Source organism: Corythoichthys intestinalis, chromosome 21, assembly GCF_030265065.1.
Source record: "Corythoichthys intestinalis isolate RoL2023-P3 chromosome 21, ASM3026506v1, whole genome shotgun sequence".
Lineage (NCBI taxonomy): Eukaryota > Metazoa > Chordata > Actinopteri > Syngnathiformes > Syngnathidae > Corythoichthys > Corythoichthys intestinalis.
Genome location: NC_080415.1, coordinates 28,487,349 through 28,509,340, shown reverse-complemented (window position 1 = coordinate 28,509,340; position 21,992 = coordinate 28,487,349). Strand labels below are relative to the sequence as shown.

The following is a 21,992-nucleotide window of genomic DNA, read 5'->3' as shown; positions in this document are numbered from 1 at the left end:
TAACGAGATATTATCAAGTGCTTACCTTGTTTTGATCCAAAAACTCCATGTAGCATGTATCACTGAGTGTCAAGACACAGCTGTGAATAGCCACAGCTGGATTTTTGGGGGATTTTATGGGTGAAACATGGTAATTTAACAGGGGTCGCGATGCAGAAATCGCAGACATCAAGGAGTGGTCGAGTTTTTTTCCCATATATTTACCCTTTTAAACTTTTTTTCAATTTTTGTTTTTTGTTTGGGTCGATTATTTATCATCTAAAATATCAGAGAAAATGCAAAAGTAACACCAAAAAAAATACAATTAAGCGATAGTTATGAGGTAGATATCCGTGACTTTTTTACAGACGCCATTTTTTTCATTGTGACATAATTTGTTTAAAAGTTTAAAATATGCGAGTGAATAATTTTTTTAAGTCGTTTTTTTTTTTTTAAACGAAATATGAGACATCAATTAATGATTCCAAGCTAAAAATGACAGACATTTTGAATAATAAATATAATTAAGTACCTTCGTTTTACGGCTGGGTTGAAACAAAAGCGGTTGCGCGACGTCTGTAAACGGGGGTTTTCAGGGTAAAACGGACAAATTAAAAATAGTTCGGGGGCTTCATGCGCCATGAATCTGCTATGACAACATATAGACATATTGTTCTATCAAACACAACAGTTGTTTTGGCTTAAAATACAGCAATTTCTTTTAAAGAGGAGTGCTTCGCGGTTTTTTACTTATCGGGGTGTGTTCTGGTCCCCATTGACCGCGAAAAACGAGGGATCACTGTAATTAGTGTTGCCCACACATATTTTGCACTGGGCAATAAAAATATTTATGATTTCAAATAAAATGAATTGAAAGGTTTTTTGATTGCTTCCAGCCCCTCACCGTTGAGATGGATTGGACGTCTATTGCTGTCAATGGACCTTTTCAATATCCTTAAAATATGAACCTTTGCCTCAAATTTGTTTACTTCTCATACAATTACAATTAAAAAAATACTTTTGTAGCATGAACTTTTATTATTAAAAAAATGTCAAAGAAATGTAAATTAATTTTCATAAAATGATGACTTTCATTACTTCATTTTTGTATTTTTTTTTTCAATTTCTGGGTGAGTGCTGCCTTTTTCCAATAGCGTTAACTTAGAATTGAAAAAAAAAATTACAATTGTGTCAAAACATTGACTTAAAAAATCATTGGATGTTGGTTTATGGTTTTTAAAACTTTTTTAAAACGTTTGTTTGAAAATATTTTTATCCCCTAAATTGAGTTTTGTTAAATTTTCCTTTTCTTGTAAAAAAAAATCCGCTTTAATCTTGCAAAATAACAATTTTCACAATTTTGAGGTGAAATTAGGACCATTTCCTACTGTTTAAATGTTTCTCTAACATTGTTTCCCCCTGTATAATCCGCGTCAAAATTGGAATCCGTTTGATTGACAGCGTTGCCACGACAACCCTGTTCTGCTCATCCAATGGCTTTGACGCTGGGGGTTGGGATGGGCCCCCCCACCCGCTCCAAGGTGCGCTCAAAGGCCGAGTCCCTGGTGCGCGCTCCTACACAAGGTCCGCCGCCTCCGTCCCTTCCACATGGTGTTCCGGTCGCCTCTCGACTTGTTCTCGGCCTCCCGCCTGCTGCTGGCCCCCCCGCCGGCTTCGGACGTCCCACCTCCCGGACTATGCTTCTCGGCGTCGCAGATCGCCGGCGTGTGCGAGACGCTGGAGGAGTCTGGCGACGTGGAGCGCCTGGCGCGCTTTCTGTGGTCGTTGCCGGTGACCGCGGACGGGCGCGACTCCATCTCGGAGCACGAGTCGGTGCGCCGCGCGCGCGCCGTGGTGGCCTACCACAGCGGCAGCTTCCGCGAGCTCTACCGTATCGTGGAGACGCACCGCTTCACGCGCGCCTCGCACGGCAAGTTGCAGGCCATGTGGCTGGAGGCGCACTACCGCGAGGCGGAGAAGTTGCGCGGTCGGCCCTTGGGCCCCGTTGACAAGTACCGCGTGCGCAAGAAGTTCCCGCTGCCACGCACCATTTGGGACGGCGAACAGAAAACGCACTGCTTCAAGGAGCGAACGCGCGGGCTGCTGCGCGAGTGGTACCTGCGGGATCCCTACCCGAACCCCGGAAAGAAGCGGGAGCTGGCGCATGCCACCGGGCTCACCCCCACGCAGGTGGGCAACTGGTTCAAGAACCGGAGGCAGAGGGACCGAGCCGCCGCTGCCAAGAACAGGTCAGACAACATGTTGGTTTATTCTGATTCATTTGATGATCGTGGATTTAAAGGAGCCTTCGCGCGTAAAAGCGCACAACCATTCGAACTCGACAAAAATTGAAGTTAATTATAAGGAGTTTTTAAAGAGTTGCCAATGAAAATTACTGTAGCTTTTCGAACATTGAAATTTATTTGAAAGGTTTTTATTCAGTCCTTATCCTTATTATTATTTCTGGTAATTAAAAAAAACACATATACACCTGGCGTCAACTGGGTCATGTATCGCCAATATTAACATTTAGTATACAAGTATGTATACTATATTACCCAAAATGTAGACGTCAGCTCTCCATTAACCCTTAAATACCTGCAACATGAATCAATTATCAGAAATTCCCAAAATAAAAAAAATAAGGGCCTTTTTTTCAAATTTGTAAAAAGAAAAGTCAAAATGAATGTGTAATAAGCGCTCTTATATCTATAACCCTGTTATAACCCTGTATAAATCCTGTTTGTTTTTCTCATGGAACCTGCAGATGCATGTGTTGACTTGCATCCATCATTTTTTTTCAAAAAGAAATGTCAAAATTCTGAATTAGTCTCAAAATCATGAAATTTTAGGTGAATCAAATGTGATACATATGGCAATATAGGGTTAAAAATTATATATGATCATATATTTAAAAAAAAAAATACAAGTAATACAAAAAGAAAAGGTTAATGAAATCCGAAATTCTAAATTCAAACTGTAAAAACTTGAAAAAAAATTGTTTTATGAATCTCACAGATTACCTCTTTGGCTACCATTGACTGCAACAGATGCCTAATCCATTTTACCTGCGATTGCTTCGAGCCCCCTCAAAGTTAAAATGGATTGAACGTCTATTGCTGTCACTATGTGTTTTCAACATCAATTTCCCTCTTTTACTAACTACCACAACACATACTCTGTGACCTGGGTTGGCACTGGCAGTGAATGAGTAAGGCTAGCAAGAACTTTTGAATGGGTGTCCAGTGTAGTGACCACTGTCCCTGAAAGGGTTAAACTGGGAGGACTGTTTGTGAATGCTCACGTTTCAGTGCCATTGACGGCGCTCGACGTCAATTCCATTTTGATCCTCTTGGTCAAAGCGGATCGGATATCTATCGCTGTTAGTGGTAGTTAAAATATTACTGTCTATTGCTATTATGCACCACGATGTGAAAGTTGTAAAAAACATGTTATACGGCCAACTTTCCCTCATTTAAAATGTCTTAAGTTTAAGAACTCTTAAATTCATGATCGTTTAAAACAAATATATCCAGCTTTAATGTTTGTCGTCTGATATTTTTTGCACAGTTTTCTTAAAAGCAACGAAAATAAAACTAAAAATGTTTTTTTTTTTTTTCTGTCTAGGTTGCAGCACCACCGTTTGTGTTCTGAGGGCACGCACCATCCACTGGGCGGCGGGGGGGCTTGCAGTCCGGACGTTGATGCAGAGCGAGCCCACGAACAGACGCTCCTCTCTGTAACAGACAGTGAATCGGACCTGGAGGTCTGACTCTTGATTAATAACTCATTAGCTGCCATTGACAGCGATAGACGTCCAGTTCTTTTGGATTTATAGCTCAGATTAGACGTCAATCTCTATCAATGGCAAAGAAATGGACTGGATTGCAAAAATAAACCCCTGTGGTGGTCCCAAGGCACAAGTAAGCAATCAACCTCCCTGGATCCTCACACTTAGCTATGCAATTTGACTCCTCCCCTACGTGTTTAATCCCAACCTAACACTCATGTGTCCGCATCTCCTGGCTGTCCAATTCTTTCGACAATCACGAAAAAGCCACTCCGTGTTTTTATTAAATTGAAAGTTGACCTCCATTTGGACATTGTGTGATATTGTGTACTTCAAAGCAAATGTTTTTTATATATACAATATATAAATAAAAATATTGAATGTACACGTTGCTTGTTTTCCTTTACTTTCTGTGATGTGTTCACAAAACTGTTTTTGGTTCCTTTTATATACTGTGTGAATCTCTATATATACTGTATATACAGTGTGTATATATATTAAGGTGTCAAACGATTACAATTTTTAATTGAGTTAATTACAGCTTAAAAATTAATCGCAATTCAAACCATAAAATATGCCATATTTTTCTGTAAATTATTGTTGGAATGGAAAGATAAGACACAAGATGGATATATACATTCAACATACGGTACACAAGTACTGTATTTCTTTATTATAACAATAAATCAAGATGGCATTACCATTATTAACATTCTGTTAAAGCGATCTATGGATAGAAAGACTTGTAGTTCTTAAAAGATAAATGTTAGTACAAGTTATAGAAATTTTATATTAAAACCCCTCTTCATGTTTTCGTTTTAATAAAATTTGTAAAATTTTCAATCAAAAAATAAACTAGTAGCCCGCCATTGTTGATGTCAATAATTACTTACACAATGCTCATGGGTGCTGAAACCTATAAAATCAGTCGCACCAAAGCGCCAGCAGAGGGCGGCAAAACTCGGAAAAACACAACAAGTACACCTTTCACTGTGCTGTCATTTTAATCTGTTTGAGCTGGGCATTTGGGCGTTAATTGCGTCAAATATTTTAACGTGATTAATTTAAAAAATTAATTACCGCCCATTAACGCGATAATTTTGACAGCCCTAATATATATAAATATATAAACTTTGGTTCCTTTAAATGTGTTGAAGATTTTAACAATAAAAAATATATTCGTTCCTTTTGGCCATCTTCAAACGTTCACAAATTAAAAATAACATTTTGATTCTTTTGATATATTTTCCTTCAAATATCAACTGTTTCTTGGTTCCTGTGTATTTTATTTTTTAAAAAACTTTTTTAAAGCATGACACCGTTTCCATCTTGCCAAAAAGGACAGGTCATATTTGAGTACTAATTACTATTGAGTTTAGTGCTGCAGTGATTAATCGATTAACTCGAGTATTCAATTAGGAAAAAAAGATTCGAATGAAATTTTGCTGCTTCGAGTATTCGTTTAATTAAAGTGGCGTTGTAATGGTTTGTTTTTGAGTGTTTGCATTTAGTTTCATTGATTTGGGTGGATACACTGCCCTCTAGTCTGCCTCATTTTACATGGCCAAATCCAGCTGCTCCCTGTTAAGACCAACATAAGCTAGGTTTTTTCTTTGAGCTAATGTTTTTTAATGCATTTGTAATTTAGTTTAAAGGTATATTTAGCCAATTTTTGTGGGAATATGTGTCTGAACCATTTGTTAATAGCATTGTAAAAAAAAAAAAAAAAAAAAAAAACGATAATATTTTATTGCATTTAAGCTAGTGGACTTTTGCTATGTAAGTTAGCCAATTGTTCTTTTGTTGTACATATGTAAATCCTTATTTTTATTTTTATTTTTAATACCATTTGAGGCCCAGCTCAGGTATTCTATTTTTTTCATGTTTATCTGATTATTTGATTATTCGAACGAGTTCATCGAATAATCGATAATATATAATAATTTCTAGTCACTTCTGAGATGCAATTGTTGGCTGTTTTCAACAATGTACATCGAAAATAAAGACATTGATTGACTGAAAATGGTTCAATATTGGATGAAATGTCTTGTTTTCTCGTGTATTTTTATAATTGCTCCTTACCTAAAAAATGTTTTATCCGATTAATCGGTAGAATTTTCAGTCGAATACTCGATTGCTAAAATATTCGATAGCTGCAGAACCTAATTGAGTTGTAACTCAAATATTTCCTAACAAGTTGGATAACTCCAAATTTATTTTTCCTGAAGAAGTTAAACAAAGTACCAAAAAAATAGGTCCGCTTGTTGGTTGACAACAGAAAAGAGACTAGCATCACCCTGCGGTGTAATACAGTAAATTCCTCATTCCAAACGCCAACGTCACCTCCAAATTGCCAGCAGAGGTCGCAGCTGGTTAGCCTTTCAACAATACTTCGACACTATTTTTGGACAAGTCAAAATGATGTACGGTATTTTCCCTGAAGACATTAAATTAGTGCCCCCCCACCCCCCCCAAAAAAAAAAAAAAAAAAAAAAAAATTGGTCCGCCTGTTAGTTGACAACAGAAGACAGACGAGCGTCACCCCTCGGTGTAATACTATGGAGTTAGATTTGTGTCTAAATGATTTGTACTTGTATTTACTCCATATAATACAGTAAATTCCTCATTCCAAACACTACAAAAATCACACGTGTCACCTCAAGATGGCCAGCAGAGGTCGCAACTAGTTAGCTTTTCAACAATACTTCGACACTTTTTTTAACAAACATGCATTTACAGTCATCCCTCACTAATTCGCGCTTCAAACATCGCGCCCTCAGTCAATCTCGAATTTTTTTCTCAGTTAAAATAAGTAAATGAATGAATAAATACAGATGAGCTCTCCCGATCCGATCACATCGTCTCACTCTCCCTCCCTCCGTTTCTCCGCTCTTTGTTGGTCAGGCAGTGCACTGAGTTGCTTGCTTATTTATTTATTTTCCTTTTTTTGTGAACTTTGTTTATTGGACATATGGGTCCCATGACATAATGAGGTGACAACATTTGAGCATTTCCCCACCCTCTTTTAACATATTAATGAAAAAATTAACAAATGCAATTGAACGAAAAAACTCCCGCCAAAACAAAACAAAAAAACAAAACAACAAACCCTCAACCCCCATTCCCCACAGCACGTATCTAAAAAAAACCTGTGTGATTATTGTTCCCCTTTCAAAGGGTAAACTTAACTATGACTAATGACTGGAAGCCGAAGCTTCAAAGTGCCGCATGCGTCAATTGTCGTTGAACTTGTTCAACAGTTGCTGTGGCAACTCATTGTGTGTAAGTGAGAAGCTTGAGCGGATTTGAGTGGACTCACTCAATGAAGACTTAATAAAGACAAGCATTTTTCGACTTTATTCTTGTTTAAAAATAATTCGATGGGATAGTAACATGTTTAAAACGTATAATTTTTATATTTGAAGTGCTTAAAAACCATTTATTGAAAAAAACATGTAAATATACACATATATATGGCGGAAAACAGGTGACTTGAAGTTCCGCTGTGAGCCAACTTTCAAAATTGTCCTATATGCATGTGTGATACATCATTGGAAAGCTTAAAATCTAAAATTTTCTGGGGGAAGAAAAATTTGGAACAGGAGGGCATTTAATTTTTTATTTTATTATGATTATTTTTTTATAAACAGCGAAATCCTGACTGGAGGTGAGAGCATGAGAGAGAGAGCATGATTAAAGACGCCACGATTTTAACAAGATATCGCATACTTACCTCTTTTCGATCCAAAAACTCCATGTAGTATTGTATATATGTGTATATGCTGCCATAGAAGATTCATGGCGCATTAAGCCCCTGAACTATTTTCAATTTGTCCGTTTTACCCTGGAAACCCACGTTTACAGATTTCGCGCAACCGCTTTTGTTTCAACCCAGCCATAAAAAGAAGGTAAGTAATTATATTTATTGTTCAAATTGTCTCATTTTTAGCTTAGAATCATTAATTGATGTCTAATATTTCGTTTAATAAAAAAAAAAAAACTTACTTTATATTGGGGCTGTCAAAATTATCGCGTTAATGGGCGGTAATTAATTTTTTAAATTAATCACGTTCAAATATTTGACGCAATTAACGCACATGCCCCGCTCAAACAGACTAAAATGACAGCACAGTGCAATGTTCACTTGTTACTTGTGTTTTTTGGAGTTTTGTCGCCTTCTGCTGGCGCTTGGGTGCGACTGATTTTATGGGCTTCAGCACCCATGAGCATTGTGTAATTATTGATATCAACAATGGCGGGCTACTAGTTTATTTTTTGATTGAAAATTTTACAAATTTTATTAAAACGAAAACATTAAGAGGGGTTTTAATCTAAAATTTCTAAAACTTGTACTAACATTTATCTTTTAAGAACTACAAGTTTTCTATCCATGGATCGCTTTAACAGAATGTTAATAATGTTAATGCCATCTTGTTGATTTATTGTTATAATAAACAAATACAGTACTTATGTACCTTATGTTGAATGTATATATCCATCTTGTGTCTTATCTTTCCATTCCAACAATAATTTACAGAAAAATATGGCATATTTTAGAGATGGTTTGAATTGCGATTAATTATGATAAATTAATTTTTAAGCTGTAATTAACTCGGTTAAAAATATTAATTGTTTGACATATATATATATATATATATATATATATATACTCCTTTTTTTTTTTTTTTTAATTCTACTTTGGGGGGAAAATGTGAAAAAAACATGTCTCATATGTATATCTTTCCAATGCTATATCTGAATAAATACATTAAACAGAAAAAAAATGGTGGGGGGTCGCTAATTCGCGGTTATTCACTTATCGCGGCTGGTTCTCGTCCCCATTCACCACGAAAAACGAGGGATCACTTGTGTTTTTCATTTGGAAGTGACGTAACGTGTTTGTTGTCAAATAATTTGGCGCCAATACCAGCCTGGTTAGTGCGTTAGCATAAACTGGCTAGCAGCTGTGTTCTAGGGGATTTGTCCTGACTTGAATTGAGTTGGGAAGGTCTAGAACTTTCTAAATGACAGAGGTAATCAAAGTAGCTGCTACTTTCACTCAGTATTCACGTTGAAGAAATGAGGACAGTGGTTTGTTGAAATAGAAGTACTGTTTCAACGCTATAAAAAATGTACAGACCAGGAATTATATTCTACTTAAAGGTAAAACTCCTATTTTGGTGTAGTGAATCTTTGTCTTGATGTTTTTTTTTGTTTTTCCTGTGAACACAGTCCGCGTGAATGCGCCTCTCTGCCTCCCCCTCCTCGGTCGCGCGCTCGAGTGACGCGTTTTGCGCATTTCCTGCGGGCACGCGCGGAGACGGGAAGCAGAGGCAGGCGGGGGCGCGCGCGCACGCTCTCGCGCACGCACACACACAGACACACACGCTGAGAAAAATCGAAGGCTGGCGAAGAAGCCAAATGGGAATGATGCACTCGTGAACGCCGAGGAAGCCAACACGTACGCCGGGGGAGGCGGACTACTCGGATCCGTCGTTCGGACGCGGGAGCGAGCCCCGTGAATTGAGCGTTTAAGCGGCGGGGGATTAATCCTTCGAGGCGGAGGGGGAGCGACAGCCCGCAGACGAGGGGCCGGAGACCGGAGCGCCAATCCCGGATGGCTAGGCGCGGCTGCTCCCGCTCTCCCCCACCCTGATCCGGAGCCCTACTGAGGCACACCGAGGACCGTGTACGCCAGCGTGTAGGGGTGGCGGGGGGCCCGAAGAAGAAGAGCTCTCAGACGGCGTCCAAGGTTTGAGATCCCCGGCCTTGTTTCCGCTCCGTGCCCGAACATAAACAAACAAACCTTCTTCATCCCTGTCATCCTCAGACCTGAGTGTACGCACGCGGTTGATGTGTCTGCAGAGTCGAAGCGTCCTTATGGGATGTAGTTGTAGCCCCACCGTGGAGTGACTCCCCCTACGCGCCCCCGCACTCACTGGAAGGAAACTGGTGGAAAAGGCAGACGACCCCCAAAACACAAGGCCTAATAAAGTGCGGAAGGCTCGGCCATGCCGGTGTTCAGCGGCCTCCTGAAGGTGCGCGTGTGTGAGGCGGTGGACCTGAAGCCCACTCCTTGGGCGCTGCGTCATGCCGTGGGCAAGAGCGGTTCCTTCCTGCTGGACCCCTACCTGGCGCTCAACCTGGACCAGACCCGCCTGGGACAGACAGCCACACGCACTAAGACTAACAGTCCGGCCTGGCATCAGGAGTTCTGCACAGAGGTGCGCGAGGGCCGAAGCCTGGAGCTATCCGTGTTTCACGATGCACCCATCGGCTACGACGACTTTGTGGCCAACTGCACCATCCAGCTGGAGGACCTGCTCCAGAACGGGACCAGACACTACGAGGACTGGGTAGGTGGGCTTCGTGTGGAACGTGGAGACTCGAGAGGTCGTGAAGCTTTGTTGTCTGGTCAGGTTTTGCTGAGTTTTTGTAGCAGTTGGTACTCCCAAAACTAGGTGAGAAATCAAGTTCAAGCCAAATCGAGCGTCAAACCAGGTATAGCCAAAAACTGGATATGTCTAAAAATGTGCCCAATCAGGCTCACGAAGACCAGGTTTTGTCGAAATGAAGTTCCAACATGGTTTTACTGAGGTCACACTGGAAACCGGGTACTTTTAAAACCAGGTGCCATATTAGATATTCCCAAAATCAGGTGCCAAAAAAGGTACTAACAAAACCAATGAATGCAGCGCCAAAACTAATAGTCAAATCCAATACGAGCAAATCTGATACTATATACTGTAACTAAAATAAAACTAGGAGCCAATCCAGGTACTAGCAGTATTGATGACGAACTGGCTGCTCCCAAAATCAGGTGCCAGATCAGGTTTTACCAAAACTATTTTGAAGTCCATGAACCAAAAACCAGGTACCAAACTTGCGAATACCAAAACCAGAAGCCAAATCAGCTGAAGGCTAATGAGGTGCTCTTCACATAAAGTCGGACAGAACAAAATATGAATCAAAACCCTAAACGACCCTAATCTAGTGACAAATCAAGTTCAAGCCAAACCGAGGGTCAAACCAGGTATAGCCAAAAACTTGTCCAAAACTGGATATGTCAAAAAATGTGCCCAATGAGGCTCACGAAGACCAGGTTTTATTGAAATCAAGCTCCGGCATGGTTTTACTGAGACCACACTGGAAACCGGGTACTATTAAAACCAGGTGCCTAATTAGGTATTCCCAAAATCAGGTGCCAAATACGGTACTAACAAAAACAACGAATGCAGCGCCAAAACGAATTGTCAAATCCAATACTAGCAAATCTGATACTATATACTATAACTAAAACAAAACTAGGAGCCAATCCAGGTACTAGCAGTGTTTATGACAAACTGGCTACTCCCAAAATCAGGTGCCAGATCAGGTTTTTACCGAAACTATTTTCAAGTTCATGAACCAAAAACCAGGTACAAATCTTGCGAATACCAAAACGAGAAGCCAAATCTGCTGAAGGTTCGTGAGGTGCTCTTCATATAAAGCCGGACAGAACCAAATATGAATCAAAACCCTAAACGACCCTAATCTAGTGACAAATCAAGTTCAAGCCAAACCGAGGGTCAAACCAGGTATTGCCAAAAACTTGTCCAAAACTGGATATGTCAAAAAATGTGCCCAATCAGGCTCACGAAGACCAAGTCTTATTGAAATGAAGTTCCAACATAGTTTTACTAAAGTCACACTGGAAACCGGATACTATCAAAACCCGGTGCCAAATTAGGTATTCCCAAATTCAGGTGCCAAATAAAGTAAGAACAAAACCGAGTACTAAACCAATGAATGCAGTGCCAAAACTAATCGTCAAATCAGATACTAGCAAATCTGGTACTATACTGTAAATAAAACTAGGTGTCAATCTAGGTACTAGCAGTCTTGATGACGAACTGGCTACTCCCCAAATCAGGTGCCAGATCAGGTTTTACTAAAACTATTTTCCAAAGTCCATGAACCAAAACCCAGGTACCAAACTTGCGAATACCCAAACCAGAAGCCAAATCAGCTGATGGCTAGAAAGGTGCTCTTCATATAAAGCCAGACAGAACCAGGTATAAATCAAAACCATAAGCGATCCTAATCTAGTGACAAATGAAGTTTAAGCCAAACCGAGGATCAAACCAGGTATAACCAAAAACTAGTCCCAAACTGGATACGTCGAAAAATGTGCCAAATCAGGTTCACGAAGGTTTGATCAAAACGAAGTTTCAACATGGTTTTACCAAAGCCACACAGGTGCCAAATTAGGTATTCCTATAATCAGGTGCCAAATAAGGTACTAACAAAACGAAGTACCAAACATGAGTGCAGCGCCAAAACTGTCAAATCAGATACTAGCAAATCTGATACTAAATACCACACTGGAAACCGGGAACTACCAAAACCAGGTGCCAAATTAGGCATTCCCAAAATCAGGTGCCAAATAAGGTACTAACAAAACCAATGAATGCAGCGCCAAAACTAATTGTCAAATCCAATACGAGTAAATCTGATACTAAATACTGTAACTAAAACAAAACCAGGTGCCAAACCAGGTACTAGCAGTATTGAGGTTGAACTGGCTACTCCCAAAATCAGGTGCCAGATCAGGTTTTACCAAAACTATTTTCAAGTCCATGAACGAAAAACCAGCTACCAAACCTGCAAATATCAAAACCAGATGCCAAACCAGCTGATAGCTTGTGAGGTGCTCTTCATATGAAGCCGGCCAGAATCAGGTATAACTCAAAACCATAAACTCACCTATATCAAAACCAGGTGCCAGATTATGTTCCCAAAACACGTGCTATATTAGGGGTGTGACAAAATATCGTGATAATTTGTACCCCAAAAGGTTATCGATATGCTCCTGTCCAGAATCGAGATAATGTTTTTAAAAGGTGTCAATGTCTAAAAAATAAATAAATAAAAAGGAACCAACAAGTTGCTACCAAAATCTACCAAGATAGTGACTGTTAACTCTAAGGCTGCATTAACGGTGCTCGCGCCCAATCCATTTAGACTGGGAACGTTCGTTCATTCGAAACCAGAGGATTCACAGTCATTCTGTCCGATTTTCAGGGAATTTACAGGTTACTTGCTGTTCATTTTAGGGCAATTACAGGTCATTTTCTGTTGAGTTCGAGTCACTTTCTATTTATTTGGGTGATTCCCACGTCACTCCCTGTTCTGTAACTAAAAATAAACAGGAAATGACCCATAAAATACCCCAAAATCAACAGGAAGTAACTGAAAATCAACAGGTAAATGAACTTAAATGGCCCCAAAATACTGTATTGGCCCGAATATAAGACGGTGTTTTTTGACTAAAAAAAAGGGGGTCGTCTTATATTCGTTGTCCAGACATTATACCCATTCACGACGCTAGATGGCGCCAGATGTCATTGAAGCCATGTTCTGTCATGACAGATCTAGAGCTCAAACGATTACTCGAGCAACTCGAGTAATTCGAGTTTAAAAACTGATCCGAGTAATTTTATTCACCTCGAGGAATCGTTTAATTTTGCCAGCTCTTAGCATCACGTTTTGCCCGGACTACTTTTAATGCGGGACAATGCGCTTACATCACGTGCGTAGAGGAAGAAGCAATTAAAAAAAAAAAAAAATACTGCAGCCGACAGCCGCTACAAACTACGCCGACATTGCTAAAAACTACACCCGCATGATGCTAGTGTGGTAGCAGGTAGTGTCTCATGCGTCTCATAGATATCGCATGCATTTAGGACTGGATGGGAAATGACAGACTCGGCCGCGTCTGGGCAGCGTTAGTAAACAGCCGCCATCTTTAAGCAGTAGACTTCTCATCGCTAATAAATATAACGTTACTGTCACTCGCTCACGTAACGTTAGCCCTTTGGAGGGCTAGATTTCTATTGATTATGACCACTGTCGATGCGTGGCTAACGTGTCTTACGTACAGGCTTTATTTAATCTGTAAAAACACAGTGCTGTAGAGTGATGAGGGTTTAAAATTAAAACATAACAAAGCTAACTGTCAGTTTTAGCTCAGTAGTCATTGCTGAATAAAACACCAAGTAGCATTGGTCCCTAATGTGCTCGAATACAGCAGGTATCATACATTTATTTTGAACACTGCAAAAGCTCAAAATCCTATCAGTACTTACAGTTTAGACTAACTTAAAACTTAACTAGAACTTAAAAATAGCTTGACACAAATGGAAATTAAATTGAAACACGTGGGAAAAACACGTAGCTTTCAAGTGATGTGTGTTATCAAGCGTAATTACATTTTTAGGTAAGAAATATATATATATTTTTTTATATAAGATCTAGAAGTTGTTTGAGTGAAAGCAGTGAATTTTTTTTCTAGTCACATCTGAGATACAATTATTGGCCTTTTTCAACAATGTACATCGAAAATAAAGACATTGATTGACTGAAAATGGTTCAATATTGGATTAAATGTCTTTTTTCTCATGTATATTTATAATTGCTCTATACCGAAAAAAAAAATGTTTTATCCGATTACTCGATTAATCGATAGAATTTTCAGTCGATTACTCGATAACTTAAAATATTCGATAGCTGCAGCCCTAGACAGATCTCAGCTACTCTCAATTTTGCATTATTTTATTGCAGTGTTTTTCCGTATTCAGATTTGTTTCAAGACTACAGTTAGACTTCACTTTGATGGTTAATGCAATTATTGCAATTTTGTTGTTTTCAAAAACCAGAAGCCATTCATTTATGAATATGATTGCACTTTAGTTTACATTAGGGCTGTCAAAATTATCACGTTAACAGGCGGTAATTAATTTTCTTAATTAATCACGTTAAAATATTTGATGCATTTAACGCACAAGCCCCGCTCAAACAGATTAAAATGACAGCACAGTGTCATGTCCATTTGTCACTTGTTTTTTGGTGTTTTGTCGCCCTCTGCTGGCGCTTGGGTGCGACTGATTTTATGGGTTTCAGCACCATGAGCATTGTGTAATTATTGACATCAACAATGGCGAGCTACTAGTTTATTTTTTTGATTAAGAATTTTACACATTTCATTGAAACGAAAACATTAAGAGGGGTTTTAATATAAAATTTCTATAACTTGTACTAACATTTTTGTTTTAAGAACTACAAGTCTTTCTATCCATGGATCTCTTTAACAAAATGCTAATAATCTTAATGCCATCTTGTTGATTTATTGTTATAATAAACAAATACAGTACTTATGTACCGTATGTTGAATATATATATATCCGTCTTGTGTCTTATCTTTCCATTCCAACAATAATTTACAGAAAAATATGGCATATTTTAAAGATGGTTTGAATTGCGACTAATTACGATTAATTTTTCAGCTGTAATTAACTCGATGAAAAATTCTAATCATCAAAATTATCGCGTTAACGAGCGGTAATTAATTTTTTTAATCAATCCCGTTAAAATATTTGACGCAATTAACGCACAAATGCCCCGCTCAAAAAGAAAAGGACAGCAAAGTGAAAGGTGTACTTGTTGTGTTTTTCGGAGTTTTGCCGCCCTCTGCTGGTGCTTGGGTGCGACTGATTTTATAGGCTTCAGCGCCCATGAGCATTGTGTAAGTAATTATTGGCATCAACAATGGCGGGCTACTAGTTTATTTTTTGATTGAAAATTTTACAAATTTTATTAAAACAAAAACATGAGGGGTTTTAAAATAAAATTTCTATAACTTGTACTAGTTATTATCTTTTATTTATTTTCTATAATTTTTTATAAATATTTATGTTTTATTTATTTATATATTTTATTTATTATTTTTATTTATCTTTTAAGAACTACAAGTCTTTCTATCCATGGATCGCTTTAACAGAATGTTAACAATGGTAATGCCATCTTGTTGATTTATTCTTATAATAAACAAATACAGTACTTATGTACTGTATGTTGAATGTATATATCCATCTCGGTCTTATCTTTCCATTCCAAGAATAATTTACAGAAAAATATGGCATATTTTAAAGATGGCTTGAATTGCGATTAATTACAATTAATTAATTTTTCAGCTGTAATTAACTCGATTAAAATTTTTAATCGTTTAACAGCCCTAGTGTATATATATATATATATATATATATATATATATATATATATACATACATACATACTACTTTTTTTTTTTATTAAAGGTTTTTTTTTAATTCTACTTTGGGGGAAAAAAGTGAAAAAAACATGTTTACTAGATTGTATGTATGTACATACATATACAGCGGGGAGAACAAGTATTGTATCAAATACTTGTTCTCTCCACTGTATCTATGTATGTAAAGTAGTTTACATATTTAAATGTTCAGATATTAAGATTTGAATGAGGCAAAATAACATGCTTTTCTATCAAACATATTGTTATAATCATTTGTTTCGGATGTACTGTAATTATTTTTCAGTATTAAAATTAATTTGGTGTTCAAAACTGTTTTTTTCAAACTTGAGTCTTGAAAAAGAGGGGGTCGTCTTATAATCAGGGCCGTCTTATATTCCGGCCAATACGGTACTTTAATTAATCATTGCCTGGCATTGGCTGCCACTGACGGCCATAGACGTCCAATCCGTTTGAAGTGGGAGGGATGGCAGCGAATGAACGAATGTTCATTCGCTGCCACCCTCCCACTTTAAATGGATTGGACGTCTACTATTGATAAACTCTTTCCAATTCACAGCAGAAGCTTATTTTTATGATTGTTAGTTGTTTGTAGAATATCCTAGAATGATTTCCTGACCTATCGATAATCGTTGTATCGCCATATCGTCAGATCATCGCGATCGTGAGCTTTGTATCGTATCGCGACGTACCAAGAGGTTCCCACTCCTATGCCATATGGTGTATTACAAAAATAGGTACCAAATCAGGCACGGCTAAGTCCTGGCGTCAAGCCTGGTACTGGCAAAATCAGATGCCAAAAAAAACTACTTCCAAATCGGGTGCTACAAAAATCAGATGCCAAATCAGGCACTACTAAATCATGCATTCAAATAATGTCTTAAAACTGGGTTCACGCATCCCCACCGGGTCCACCCCGGTGCCGGTCCTCCCTCCGCAATTCCTCGCATTCCTCCCTTGGCCGGAAGGAATGGCAAGTTTCATACCCGCGCGTCCAGGTTGTGTTAACTCGCGGCCCCCGCACTGAGCCTCCTTTCATGATTTCTGTGTCCATGTCGTGTAATCAGATTGGTCTCGGTACCGTGATGTCGGAACGGCGCATCTGTAAGCCGCTGCGTATAAAGGGCCCGTTTGTTCGGGGCCCTGAGAGTTTGTCCTTAGTGGCAACATGTGATCTGCGCCCCCCGGGTCTACAGTACTTTTGTTTTATCTCGTCTGACTTCGTTTTCTGACGCTGGTTTCAATTAGACGCACGTGTTGTTTGGAATTTGTTGTTTGGAAAAATTTCTTGACCCGTTTTATGCCATTAACCGCGATAGACGTCCAATCCATACGCTGCAAGCCTCATCCAGTCAAAGTGGGTTGGACGTCTGTCCCCATCAATTGCAGCTGAAGTGTTAAGGCGTCCATCTTTAACCAGTACAGCACTGTAAAAATGAGTGGGGTTGGTGGTGTGTCCCCTCTTGCCATCCCTGAAGGCCGGTTTATGGGTGCGCGGGTGGCCCGGGTACCACCCTGGATCCCGGGGGGGTGGCTGCTTTGCTGGGCTGCGGGAGGAGGGATGGGCTGCGCTGAACCACCTGCCCGCCCGCCCTCCCTCCCCGGGCTGGCTGGGTGGGGGCCCGCGTGGCGTCTCTGCTCGTCTGCGTGGCTGTCGCGCGCCTGGCGGGGCACGCATGCGGCTGAATGTGATGGAGCGTGCTTGGGTGGGGGGTCCCGATTAGGCCTGTCGCGATAACAAATTTTAGTGTGCGATAATTATTCTCATAGATTATTGCGATATTATTGCGCCCCCCCAATCTTTTTTTAACCAATTTACAATAACACAGTGAGAATACAGTATATAATAATAGATCAAGTACACCCATTTAAACGCGATAAATATTTACTCTTGAATTCAAAAATACTTTTTAAGAAATCAACTAAAAACAATAGACCATGCCTCTTAAGTAAAAAACAATATTGATACCGCACAGAAACACAGAATAAACAAAATGTGTTTAAAAAAAAAAAAAATTGCACTTAATAACTTAAGCATTTAGGCAAATGAAAACTTTTCCCGTCATAGCTTCTGCAATGGTGTTCCATAGGGATGCAACGATACAGTTAAGTCAAGGTTCGGTACGATTTTTGATACGGGGGACACGATTTTCAATCCCATTCAATACATTTAATGCTCTGTAAAAAAAATAACAATTATATTTTTTGTTTCATTTTTTTCATTGTTTTTTTTTTTTTTTTTTTTGCTGACGAGCAAAAATTAAATTGCCATCATATAAACATGCATTTTAGTGCTTAATATTTATGTGCTTACTTCTTACTGATGTGAAAAAAAAAAATTGTATAAAAGTGCTGAGAACAAGCTTTACTGTTTGTAAAGTGAGGCGGGGCACACTGTTGATTGCTACAGCTCTCTTAGCAGCTAGGTTTACTACATGAGCAAGACATCCTATTTGTGGTCCGAATCCATCTGTGTCACGTACTGAATTAACAATATTTGTAACATTATCTATAGTCACTGGTATGGATTGATTTGGCCTTCTTAACTTCCATTCAGTCATGACAGTTTAGAATTCATCGATGTAGTATATGGACTACGTGTCCCATAATCACTCTGGGCTCACGTAGCCAATGGCATGGGACATAGCACATCTAGTTTGCCATTTCATGATATCTAGTGTGTGCGCGCATTAAAAAAGTTAACAAGCGCCGCTGAAGTCACGTCTGCTCATTACTACACAACACCAGCATATGACAATCGACTTTCATAAACAGGACGAGTTTGAAGCACAGCGCTCTTAGTTTCATTCAGCTGTTTGTTGTCAAAACGAGGTTCTGCCCCGCAGAAATGTCACTCCTGACAGGAGCGCCCACACGTCAACAACACCGGCGTGCCGTAGATGGTCCACAGTCTCTCCGGAGCACTGACGCGGCCGGTATATGTTGAACAATAGGATATAATGGGAACGATTGGCTCTGGCGCTATTTTTTGCCGGACCTGGAACGAAGATGCATTTTGCGCAGTTGGTAACAAGGAATCCGAACTTTTAACAGCATGTCTGCCGCACGCGCGCACGCACGTGCACGCGAGGCAATAAATCGCAGCAGAAAAATTACCGCCTTCATTTTTATTTATCGCGCGATAAATGGAATTATTGCATATTGCGACAGGCTTAGTACCGATGCCAGGATTGGTGATTGGGCGGCGTAGGGTCGGTCGCCAATGGGCTTACACTCGCAAGCGATTCACACGATTACTGGGTTCTAGATCACAGAGCTGATTTGTGTACACTCTACCCCTTTCAATCACTTAGCTTATGGACTCCCTCACCCCCGCCCCCCTCTTTTCCTGGTCAACAGGCTCCCCACATGGTGTCAACCGGAAATACATCTAGCTGACGACAGCACCAACATATTAGTAGTTAGTGTAGACGTTCAATGTTTTTCTTGTTGTAGTTTGTGTTTCTTTTCTTTCTTCTCTTGTGTTTCTTTTCTTCTGTTCCTCCATAACACCTTACTGTTCGCTGCTTTGTCATAATAAACGAGGTATGTTGAATGATCACAATGGGAGTATGTCAGACTCTCAATGTGAAACATTAAAACTGTTCAGACCATCCGGGCACTTAGACTTCCATTTCCCCGTGTCAAACAGCTGAACAGGACAGATTTAAAAAAACAACAACAAAAAAACAAATGGATTGGCCGTCTATCGCCATCAATGACGCTTAAACATGACAACCCCCGAACGGCGTCATGCTTATGTAACCTTTAGTCGCATACGTTATTGTCCAAACTAAGGTCAGACCTTACGGACCACTCTGTTGATTGACCCCGCTCCTATTGATTAGTTTGCCGATCAATCATTACATCACAGCGACGCGGCAACTAAACTGCATACATGTTCTTATGTCGGCAATCAGTCAGTCACGAGAATGATGTTTCATAAAATAGTCGGAAATTGTTTTTTTTTTGATGGTGCAAAAAGCTACAGCTTAATTGATATTGGGTTATGCATTATACTGTACTTTGATGAACGCACCATAAATAGTCAGGTTTTGTACAAAAATGCACTGGTATTAGTAGTATTGCAATGATTAATCGATTAATTTGATTAATTCTTTTAGAAAAAATATTATTATTAAATTTTGCTGCGTCGAGTATTCGTTTAATTAAAGTGGCGTTGTAATAGTTTGTTTTGAAAGTGTTTGCATTTGGTTTTATTGACTTTGGGTGGATACACTGCCCTCTAGTGGCAACAGTGAATATTACATAACTCATTTCACATGGCTGGATCCAGCTGCTCCTTGTTAAGACCAACATAAGCTAAGTTTTTGTTTGAACTAATGTTTTTTATTGCATTCGTAATTTAGTTTATAGGTATATTTTGCCGTTTTTTTTGTGGGAGTATGTGTTTGAACCATTTTTTTTAAAGAGCATTATAAAAAATTTTTTTTTTTGTATTTTATAGCATTTAAGCTAGCAGACTTTTGCTATGTAAGTTAGCTAATTGTTCTTTTGTTGTACTTGGATCTTCATTTATTTTTATTTTTTATAGCGTTTGTGGTTCACCTTAGGTATTTAAATTTTGCTAGTTCCTTTTCCGATTACTGGATTTTTCGGACTAACTAGTTCATCGATTAATCAACTACTAAAATTAATTGATAGCTGCAGCCCGAGTAAGTAGTGAAATTGTGCTTTCCCCCCTTTTTTGCACTAAAAGTACAAATGTTTTTAAATAATTATTATATGCCACAATTGCTGAATATAATCAAGCAGAATTTTGCACCAAAATGCCCTGTAATCAGTGCAAATGTAAGTTATTATTTATATTTGTATTTTTCCCAAAATGCACTCACAAGTAGAATAAAATTTTTAAAAAATTGTGACGTTTTCTCCAGTCTTTGACTGTATTTTTAATTAATAACACAGTGGCATGAAAAAGTATCTGAACCCTTTGGAATTTCTCACATTTCTGCATAAAATAACCATCAAATGTGATCTGATCTTTGTCAAAATCACACAGATGAAAAAACTGCTGAAGTAAAACCACCCAAACATTTATAGGTTTTCATATTTTAATGAGGATAGTATGCAAACAATGACAGAAGGAGGAAAAGTAAGTAAGTGAACCATCACATTTAATATTTTGTGCCCCAACCCCCCCCCCCCTTGGGCAGCAATAACTTCAACCAGAGGGTCCTGTAGCTGCAGATCAGTGTGGCACATCGATCAGGGCTAATCCTGGCCCATTCTTCTCTACAAAACTGATGTAGTTCAGTCCGATTTCTAGGATGTCTGGCATGAATCGCTGTTTTTAGGTTATGCCACAGCAGCTCAAAGTGGTTCAAGTTTGGACTTTGACCTGGCGGCTCCAGAACGTGTATTTTGTACTTCTGAAACCATTCTGAAGTTGATTTACTTCTGTGTTTTCAATCATTGTCTTGTTGTAGCATCTATCCTCTTTTTAGCTTCAACTGTTTGACAGACGGCCTCAGGTTTTCCTGCAAAACATCCTGATAAACTTTTGAATTCATTCTTCCATTAAAGATTGCAAGTTGTCCAGGCCCTGAGGTAGCAAAACAGTCCCAAATCATGATGCTCCCTCCACCATGCTTCACGGTGGGGATGAGTTGTTGATGTTGGTGAGCTGTTCCATTGTTCCTCCAACCATGACGATGTGTGTTACTCCCAAACAATTCAACTTTGGTTTCATCAGTCCACAAAATATTTCGCCAAAACTTCTGTGGCGTGACCAAGTGCCTTTTTGCAAATATTAAACGAGCAACAATGTTTTTTTTTAAACAGCAGTGGCTTCCTCCGTGGAGTACTCCCATGCACACCGGTATTGGCCATAGTTTTACTTATAGTTGATGTGTGCACAGAGATATTGGACTGTGCCAGTGATTTCTAAAAGTCTTTAGCAGACACTCTAGGGTTCCTTTTTACCTCTCTGGGTATTCTGCGCTAAATTCTTGGCGTCATCTTTGGTGGACGGCCGCTCCTTGGGAGAGAAGCAACAGTGCCAATCTCTCTACATTTGTAGACAACTTCTCTGACTGTTGATTAATCAACATCCAGACTTTTAGAGATGGTTTTGTATCCTTTCCCAGCTTTAAA

General features: G+C 39.1%; 2 protein-coding genes across 2 annotated transcripts in view; both read left to right on the top strand.

Moving 5' to 3' along the window:
* The first annotated feature begins 1,577 nt into the window (after window positions 1-1,577).
* On the top strand, window positions 1,578-4,154 carry six3b (SIX homeobox 3b). The gene is made up of 2 exons (XM_057826401.1): window positions 1,578-2,228; window positions 3,607-4,154. Exons 1-2 carry the CDS (start codon window positions 1,588-1,590, stop codon window positions 3,749-3,751), a joined length of 786 nt encoding a protein of 261 aa, XP_057682384.1. The 5' UTR covers window positions 1,578-1,587; the 3' UTR covers window positions 3,752-4,154.
* Window positions 4,155-9,097: 4,943 nt separating this feature from the next.
* prkcea (protein kinase C, epsilon a) overlaps window positions 9,098-21,992 on the top strand; it is a 73,035-nt gene continuing 60,140 nt past the window's right edge. Inside the window, exon 1 of the mRNA XM_057825601.1 lies at window positions 9,098-10,125. Within this exon, the coding sequence (XP_057681584.1) occupies window positions 9,781-10,125 (345 nt within the window). The 5' untranslated portion in view covers window positions 9,098-9,780. The remainder of the gene's footprint in view (window positions 10,126-21,992) is intronic.